The sequence below is a fragment of the Dryas octopetala genome, chromosome 2, assembly GCF_963921425.1.
Source record: "Dryas octopetala chromosome 2, drDryOcto1.1, whole genome shotgun sequence".
NCBI lineage: Eukaryota > Viridiplantae > Streptophyta > Magnoliopsida > Rosales > Rosaceae > Dryas > Dryas octopetala.
The window spans coordinates 745,590-755,660 of record NC_141367.1 but is presented as its reverse complement, the minus strand read 5'-3'; the positions used below and the strand labels follow the sequence as shown (position 1 = coordinate 755,660).

General features: G+C 36.5%; 1 protein-coding gene across 1 annotated transcript; it reads left to right on the top strand.

Moving 5' to 3' along the window:
• The first annotated feature begins 531 nt into the window (after positions 1 to 531).
• On the top strand, positions 532 to 7,390 carry LOC147292325 (Ankyrin repeat family protein). The gene is made up of 2 exons (XM_086232970.1): positions 532 to 3,095; positions 6,663 to 7,390. The coding sequence occupies exons 1-2, from the start codon at positions 1,479 to 1,481 to the stop codon at positions 7,002 to 7,004; spliced, it is 1,959 nt and encodes a 652-aa protein (XP_086089096.1). The 5' UTR covers positions 532 to 1,478; the 3' UTR covers positions 7,005 to 7,390.
• Positions 7,391 to 10,071: the final 2,681 nt, after the last annotated feature.

The window sequence follows — 10,071 nt, the reverse complement described above, 5'->3', positions numbered from 1 at the left end:
GGAAAGCAAGTTCCCTCGCCTTCCTTGTTTCTCGTCACTCACATGCTGCCTTCCTGTTTCGGACCCTCTCTGGCTTTCTCTGACTCACTCACCTTTATAATTTTCATCCATTATCTTTCTTTGGGGGGTGTCCCCAACTCAGATTTTAAAAGAGTTTAATGGATTTTAAAATCCATAGAATCTATCAAAATCCAAAGGAATTGGGTGGAATTCTTATGGAATTGGGTGGAATTCTTATGGAATTTGTTATGTGTAAAAAATGCATTCAAATCTAACCAAATCCATCTAAATCCTTCACTTAATGAAATCCATGACTTTTTGAGGACACCTGGATTTCATTGGAATCCATTAAAATCTGAATTGAGGACACCTAAATTTCATTGGAATCCATTAAAATCTAAATTGGAGACACCTAAATTTCATTAGACTTTTAAAATCCAATGAAATCTAAGTTGGGGACATCCCCCTTTGTCTCCATAAATAATAATAATAATAATAATAAGAAAAATTAAAATTAAAATATGACACCTCTCCAGCTCTCCTCTTGATTTTAGACCTTCCTCCTTCCCATTCCTTGTTTACTTTTTGAGGTAAAGTGGTAAACTCTTTCAACTCTCTTTCCATAAAATGGGTTCTTCCTTGTGTGCTTCACTTTGATTCCTCTTTTCTTATTCCTTTTCAACATAAACAGTTTGTTTCATTTGCTTGGGTGGTGGGGTTTTGTTGCTTTCTTGTATTCCTTTCTTGATTCTATTTTTTTTTGTTTTGTTTTTCAGATTCCTTCTCTTCCTTTTATTCTTCTTAATTACCTCTAAAAAAAAAAATAATAGCATTTTTTTTGTTTCACTCACCCACATGCATGTTCTTGGGTTTGTCTGATCTGGATTGGATCACAAGGGTATCTTGTTCTTTTTTCTTTTAACTTGCAGAGGAGATAGTTAGAGAGAGAGAGAGAGAGAGAGAGAGAGAGAGAGAATTGTGGTGGGGTTTAGTGGCTGAGTCTCTTTTGGTGCAATCTTGGTCTCTCTGGGGGGTCACAGAAGAAGAAGCAGAAGAAGAAGGTGAGATTTCTTGGCCTCTTTGGTCCTTGCCTTGGCCCCCACCCCAGATTCTTTTCTTGGGTCTCGGGCAGAGGCGGCAACTGTCTCTTTCTTGCTGTTTCTTGTGCTATCTGTCTGTAGCTTGAATTGGGTCTGATTCGTTTCTGGGAAAGATTGCAAGGAATTTAATCAATATCTTGAACAATTGTGAACTGGTTCTGTTTCGTTTGTTGGATTTACTGCTCAGGATCGACAATTAGTTTTTGGGTTCTGATTGTACTCTATATATATGGCTTTTAGTTCAAATTTGGGGCTATGTTTGAGTTGTATTCTGGGACAGTAATCATCTGCGTTATCTGACCGTGTTCCAGTATTGGGTAATTGTTTCGGTTATTGGTTGTGTATATTAGTTCGATTGGTGTTATATTCTCCTGAGTCATGGCTGGAATTGATGCTGTGAAGTATGCTCATAGCCCAGTGCACAAGGCCATAGTCATGAGGGATTATGCCAGTCTCAGGAGGATTCTTGCAGGTCTCCCGCGGCTGTGCAACCCCGCTGAGATTTGCACTGAATCAGCTTCATTAGCTGAGGAAGAGAAGGCTGATGCCATCGCTGCTGTGATTGATCGACGAGATGTCCCAAACCGTGACACCCCTCTTCACTTGGCTGTAAAACTTGGTGACCAGACAGCAACTGAAATGCTTATGGTTGCTGGGGTGGATTGGAGCTTGCAGAATGAACAGGGGTGGAGTGCACTCCAGGAAGCAATTTGCAACAGAGAAGAAGCAATTTCCATGATTATAGTTAGGCACTACCAGCCACTGGCTTGGGCAAAATGGTGCAGAAGGTTGCCTCGTTTAATTGGAACTATGCGGAGGATGAGGGACTTCTACATGGAAATTACATTCCACTTTGAGAGTTCTGTGATTCCTTTCATTTCAAGGATTGCCCCATCAGATACTTACAAGATCTGGAAAAGGGGTGCAAATTTGAGAGCAGATATGACGTTGGCCGGTTTTGATGGTTTTAGAATTCAGCGTTCTGATCAGAGTGTTCTTTTTCTTGGTGATGGGTCTGAGGATGGTAAAGTGCCTCCGGGGTCACTTTGCATGATCTCGCACAAGGATAAGGAGGTGATGAATGCTTTGGATGGTGCTGGTTCTCAAGCAACTGATGAAGAAGTCCGACAAGAGGTGGTTGCAATGTCTCAGACTAATATATTCAGGCCTGGGATTGATGTGACTCAGGCAGTTCTCTTACCTCAGTTGACTTGGAGGCGACAGGAGAAAACAGAAATGGTTGGCCCATGGAAGGCTAAGGTATATGATATGCATAATGTGGTTGTGAGTATCAAATCTAGGAGGGTCCCTGGGGCTATGACAGATGATGAGTTTTTCTCAACTTGCAATGAAAATGAAACTGAAAGTGAGGAACTTGATGACATTTTGACAGAGGATGAGAGGAGGCAACTAGAAAATGCACTTAAATTGGATTCATCAGAATTGTCCAATGAGAATGGTGATGGGGTTATTGAGCATCGTCATAGTTGTTATGAGCATAGGGAGATTCCTATTGAAGATGTAAGCAATTGTAGAAATGGAGAGAATAAGCAGGAAAAGAAAGGATGGTTTGGTGGATGGAGGAAACGGGATACTAAAGTTGAAGGGCAGAAGAAGATTGTTCCCCCAAGAAATTCTCTCTGTGTAGATGAGAAGGTGAGTGATCTGCTTGGGGATTCTCCTTCCAGAAATCAAAGCAGACCTGGAAGACAAAATGTGGAGATTGCTGTGAGGGGGGATGATTCTCGAAGAGGAAGGGAAATGAAAGCATCTTCCTCTACGAGTTCTGATAACAGAAATCGTCACAAGGATGCAAGCAAGGAGAATGAGTATAAGAAAGGGTTAAGGCCTATCCTCTGGCTTTCCCCAAACTTTCCACTACAAACAGAGGAACTGTTGCCATTGCTTGATATTTTAGCGAACAAGGTTAAGGCAATCCGTCGTCTGAGGGAGCTGCTTACGACCAAACTTCCAATGGGAACATTTCCAGTCAAGGTATGCGTCCCCCCCACCCCATCATTTTGTTACCCTGTTTTGGTTTTAGTTGGTGCATTATGTTATTTCCATAGATGCACTGTTTTTGCTTTTCCAATTTATTCAGATTTTTTTATTGCACTTAGATTTATCTATTTTTTATCTGCCTGCCTGATTCTGTCTTAAGAGTAGGATGTGCCCTCTCTTGAAGGAATCATTTGTTTTTGTAGGGGTTTGGATTTTGAGTCTGAAACGCTGTGCAAATGTGCCATAATTTGACCTTCTTAGTGAGTCTAACTGTGGATGGCATGTTAACTTCTTAAGAAATGAGGACTATTACTATAGGGTCTTGCAAAGTAAAATTTTTTTCATATAAAAACTGTAGTTATCTACAATCTATATATAGTCGTAGAATATGGAATCTGATTGTCTGATTACCACCTGATATTTTCCACATGAACGAAGAGAACAAAATTTAATTGACTAAGAAAATATATTAGAATCTGTGGACAAGAAGTGCACTACATCATTCAGCTTCTACTAAGTTGAGGATCAAAATCTATCCTGTACAGTATAGCTAAAACACTTCCCTAAAACAGACAACCACAACATCAGTGCACATTAGCTTTCCAGTTGAACATTATAGAATAGAAAGAAAGCTCCCAAAATTCTATTGCAACTGAAGCCCAAAGAGCTGACCAAAATCTGATACGCTCCCAAAGTTCTTGTAGTTTTAAAACATTCTTCTATTTCACTCCAGCCAAGTAACCCAAATTATTGCTAACACCATGGAAACCCCCAGCACTTTTTCTTTCTTTCCCCTTCCCAAAACCTTATACTGCACAGAAGATCATAAAGATTCGTTGGAAGAACCCAGGCTGCTTTATCTTCCCCAAAAAACTTTCACGACAATTGTAAAGCAAAAGGGCAGTGAGTAATACATGATCAACACTTTCCTGCCCATTCTTATATTAGGATACATCAATGTGGGGAAAAACATAAATACAGCCTTCTCCTTTGGACTTGGAACACAATTTTTTATCCTCCTGTTAGCCACTAACCATGCCAGAATTCTTTCCAGATCTGGTTGAAAGGTTGAAAAGAACAAATATCTGGTTTGTCACAAAGGAAACTGCTATATGATTTACACGAAAAGCCCTGAACCTTCTAGTCTGCAAGCCCTCACATCAGGTCTAGATGGATGCAGACGCACTGCCTCCAATAACAGCAAAAGCACAGCAAACTCCTCCACTTCCATCTCAGTGAGAGTCCTTTTAAAATCAATCAATTATATCGAAACAATGAAGCATCAATGAACCTGTCAATACTTGTATTGTGTTATGTTCACTTGAGTCATGATTTCGTGAATGTCAATGTAATGGATCTGTTTCTTTTTTCTTAGAAGGAAAGCATTGAGCAATTAGCACTTGTAAAAAGTACCATGATGGTTTAATAGGTGAGTTTTTCAATTGCCTCCCTCTTATGATAGTGATTAGAGATTAGACTTGGTAGAACTCAAAATTGAGGGATATATCACTTTGAACATTATAGGAAGCCTTTTTCAAGTTTTTCAGCTAATTAGCAAAATCTTGAACTGGACTACTCACTAGCATAGTGGGTTATTGACATTGGAATTTAATAATATGTGGGGATTTTCACATGAAATCTGTCTGGTTTCTTCCCTTTGAGCTCTAATTCTACTATCTTCAATTTTAGGATTTAGGGTTCATTGAACAACTTGAACTGACCCGTCGTCAATAGTTTGAACTTGACAGCTAGCCTATTCCAAGTTTTGCAGCTAATGAGCAAAGCTTGAACTGGACTTTTCATTTAGCATAGTAGGTTGTTGTGCACTGACATTTAATACCATGTTAGGATCCACATGAAATCTTTTTGGTTTCTGCCTTTTTTGCTCTGGTTGTACTTTCTTCAATTTTAGGAATTAGGGCGTGTGAACTTCCTTACTTGGTTGTAGGCTAATTTATCCCTTGGATTTGACCTTTGATTTCCTTTGCATTAATGGCTCTTTGATTTGAAATATTCAGTTTTGCTCCTTTGACGTGAACTCTTATGCACCTTTACATTCTTCTAGGGCTTGGACTTTTGTGTTATAATTTTTGGCCATTCTTAACAGTTAATGGGCATCCGAGTTTTGGAGTTTGAAATCAAATATAATGGGCATCAATAAATCTTCCCCTCCCTTCCTTCTCTTTTTCCTCTCTGTTTGTTTCTGTTGTTTATTTCCAGTAATGGCACTGGTGGGTTCTTTTGGTCATTTTTTCATGATTGGGAATGTTACCATTTTTTTTTTTTTTTCATAAGTGATTGTTACCTTCTTTCTTCCCTCTCTTCAATTATTTTTTCCACAGTTCAATTTATGTGCATGTAAGCTTGAGGGTGACTTTGTTTGTGCATGTATTGTTGTTGGACTGAGCTCAAGCTATAAAGATATACAAACATCTATCGATAACATAATGCTAATATTGTAAAAAAATGTGTGTGCGCTTGTGCTCCATCAACTCTTTTATTCTGGAATCAAAGGATTATAGAATGTTGAAAGTACATGATTCTATATAGAGATGTAAAAGATTCTCATGCCAAGAATTTTATGCTGGATAAATTAGGAATGACTATTGAGTAAAAGATGTAAACAGGCTTTTTGACTTTCTTTGAAGTTTGCTAATTTTAATGCCAACTTTATGGGCCCTCTATTATGGCTTCTTGCTCCTCCATCTTGTGAATGCAGAAACGTTATAAAATAATCATTTTGAAGTGCACTCCTAATGTTATGAAGTGCTGATAGTATTATCCAACTTTAATAGTATTGAGTTATCTAAAGTCCTTGAGTCGGTTGAATTTTTAAATATTCACTTAATTGTTTTTTGCTTCTAAATTCTAATCATTCAAACTTCTAAATTACAAGGTTTCCATATAATATATATGGATCCCAATATATATATATATATATGTGTGTGTTTAGATACATACTATGTTCTAAGCTACTGGATGAATAAATAGAAAACATGTCGTTTTACTTACATATAAGCCTTTGTTCTATCAACTGTTGAATTTTCATCCAAAGTTAGAGCATGGTAGGTGTGTTATTAAACCACTTAATGGTATGTGCCTGAACACTCCTGTTGTACGTGTAGAAGAGCAAGTGACATAGTCTGATTACTGCTTCTGGTTGTGCCATTGCATGTTGCTTTATCTTATTGTAGTCTTCTGTGTGATGGAAGAAAGATATTTATTTAGCATGCTTTGTTGAGAAAAATATGATTGCAGTTTTTTTCAGCGTATGGTAAGATGATGGGAAGACCATGGTAGCCCTCTTTGTTGCCAAAATCTCTTTTCAACTCTCTGCACTCATCTTTATTTTTTGAGAGAATATAGAAATTTTGATGCACAACTTATTAATTTGTTGCTCTTATGGTTCCTTTATTTTAGTTTCCTTTTCCCCCAATATAAGAAATTCATTAGACATGGTGATTGTTTGGTAGCACTTTCTTTTTGTTGCTGTTTTCACTCTAATCATTTCTTTTTCTTTTTAATCTATTTTCTGAATAGTCTCCATTTGGTTACATCTAGGTTGCCATCCCAGTGGTTCCTACTATCAGAGTAATTGTCACTTTCACAAAGGTTGAAGAGTTACCGCCAATGGATGAATTTGCAACACCCCCATCGAGCCCCCCTGCCTCAGGCAGGGAGAGCCCAGCTATGACGAATTCCTCAAGTTCATCTTGGTTTCAGTGGGTAAAAGCTCCTTACCAACGCCTTGGCTCGTCCGCCACTGGTTCTAGCAGTAGGATAGAAACTATTCAAGACCCATTTGCAATCCCCCCAGATTATACGTGGGTTACAGTTGAAGCGAAGAAAAAGAAAATGCAGGAGAAGAACAAATCAAGGAAAGGGAAATTTCACCACAAATGAGGTCAGTCAAGGTTGAGACCGAAGACCCGAATGTAAAGAGAGGATTTAGCTCACAAAAGGAACTCAGCAGATACCAGATAGAGAATAGTATTTCATTAATCCATGAATTGGTGATACACTGTAAGGAGAAAAAAGATTGATAATTAGAGAAGGCATTGGTATAGAAGTGAATCATCCTTTATCAAGGAAAATTCTACTGAATCATTGTGGGGGTGGGAAAAAAAAAATTAGAAAAATATTGTGATTCTAGTGACATTTGGTGGATGCTTACACCATTTGATTACTTAATTCATTTGATCACTTGCATATATGGGACTTGTCATTTAAGTTTTAACAGTTAAGTGGCTACTGTGCCTTGTATTCAGCTGCTGATTGATTTTTATTTTATTTTATTTTTTTCTTTTTGGTTTTCTTCACTGCATTGTTAGCCAAACTTACATGCTTATTTCTTAGGCATGCCAAAGTTATGATATTTAAATTAAGTTTGAAAAAAATTGAACCATGAACAACATTTGGGAAAATTAACCCCGAGGACTTTGTTCAATGACTACCTTCATATTATCCAACAAGATGATGGGGGTTGAAGAAGAAGAAAAGAGAGAGAGTGCGCCAATTCGTTTTTTGAATTCCTTCAAATGACAAACATCTTTGGTCAATCAAAATTTATCCAACCACCTTCCAATAATCAGTTAAAACCCCAAGTATATCTAAACAAAGAGAAATGAACATTAAGCGTATGGTATAAAAGGCTACCAAGTGACAGGCTGACAGCAAAGCAATAAAAAGATGACAGACAAAGCAACTGCCCTACTTATATGGTTGCTTTTATAATTATGGTTACATCATAGATAGACATCAAAGCTATTGGCCTAAGCTAATTAGATTGGCATTCTTGAACTACCAACTTTATAGAATTATAACTCGAGCATCAGTCGTTACTTCCCTAGTTTTTCTTGGACAAAAGCCCTACGTTTTTCTTCCCAATATGGATTTGAACCATTTATGTAGACAACCTCCTCCCACTCTCCATATATATAGATTTTTCCAAACGGGTCAATTACCATCGTCTTAAGCTCTGTTGCAATTTTCAAAATACAAATAGCAAATTCTATCTCGAACGAATGACTTTGGAATCTCTGAATCTTAACTCTTTTCAAATGATCAAATGTGAATCCAGAAAGATTTTTTATCTCTCGTTGATTCTCATGGAACCCTAGTCCGGCCACTTACCTACAATAACATCATCAAAAAGATCTTGTCTAGTTATATATTGTTGGATGTATAAAATGCATGTTAAAATAATTGATTTGTCCGCACATTCGATATAGACTAGGAATAACAGCAAGCAAGATGTTTATTACTAACCGATATTACAAGTTGTTCCAAAAGGAGATTCAGAACCCACACGAGATCATTGTCAATCCAGAATGATTCAAATGTCTGGGTAGTCAACTCCAGTTTATGAGGTTTCTAAATGCTGGTACACTTTGGGGTACATAAAAAGTCTTGTCTTGTTAATTATCTTTCCAACTCAGGATGAATGGCTGCATAAAAAGGAGATAACTTGGGTCCGACATATCTGCTCCCAAAAATGTTTGGAATGTCAAATTCAAGATTGGGCCTTGTCAGTATTGGATGACACCAAAGGTGTAGCATGTGGGTAAGTGATGCAACAATTGGTTAGGTAAAACGTAAAACAAATTTTTAAACTGATTTTTTTTCGGTTGGTTGGTTGATAATACCAGTGTTAAACAAAAGATTCAATAAATCAAAATTTAAATACGGATCTGCAACTAACCAAAGCAAAGCAGTCTCTCGGAAAAGAGACTGGTTGACAAACAAACCACTAGCAACTAACAGAACATAACTAACGAACAAGTTCGATCCAAGTTCCAACCTTTAAGAGAAGGGAAGGGAAAGGAAGGACACAAAGAAAAACACAAAAAGAAAACAACTTTTGCAAATTAATTAACTCTGACGACCCTTCAGCCTCTTATAAAAAGAATAATAAGGAATGATTACTTACGAGTTACTTCTAATTGGAATTGGATTCGATTTCAGAGTACAAACAACAACAACAACGAGTGCTGATAGCCATCCCGCTTTAATTTAAAAACGAGTGCAGATTTTAGCCCAACTTATTTATTCTTAGCCGGTTAGCCCAATGCTTTAGAGAAAAAAGAATTCATTACTAAAAAAAAACTCTTATATTAACCATAGATACAGCCAAGGTATAAAAATTTCGTTTTTTTAGGGTTTTGAAATCAAAACACATGTTTAATAATTTTTCGGGAAAATTTCACCGAAATTTTCAAAATTTTCGAAATTTCGGCGAAATTTACCAAAATTTATTGAAATTATCGAAATTTTCATATTTTCTATTTTTTTCAACTTCAGAAATTTACCAAAAATCGATCGAAACTCCAAATAATTCACCGAAAAATTCTACAGACTCGTATTGATGAGTACTAATTTTCTATAACCTAAAAATAGTCAAATTGCTTTCAAACAAATTATGAAAAATCCTTCTCTTATAATTTAATTCTGAAAAAAATAATAATCGCCTAACTTTTGATTTTTCATTTTCTAAAATTCATTTCTACACAACTAAGCTCTAGAACTACAACCAAAGGTCGAAGTTAGTTAAAATAAATTTAAAGAAATTTCTAATTCATTTAAACAAACCTTAAAACAAATTTGAAAAATTTAAGTAACAAAATTACCATAAGCCAAAATTTGGATTGTTACACTAAATGAAGACAAAGCTTGGCTAGGTGAGAGGCACGGGAAAAAAAAGGAAGGAAAGATTAAAAAAAAAAAAGGAAAAAAAAAAAGAGAAAAAAGGAGGGGGGGGGGGGTTTGGGGCCTTTGGGCAATTGGAAAGAAAAAAAAGATTTGGGATTTCGTTTAGTTATTTTAAACCTTAAACTTTAATATATTTCTATATAAAAAAAATTAAAAGTATCCTAAATGACCTAAAACCTAATATCCTAAAGAATATATAAGGTTTAATGTATAGATTATAGAGTATAAAGAGTATTAGGGTATATAGAATATATAGAGTATT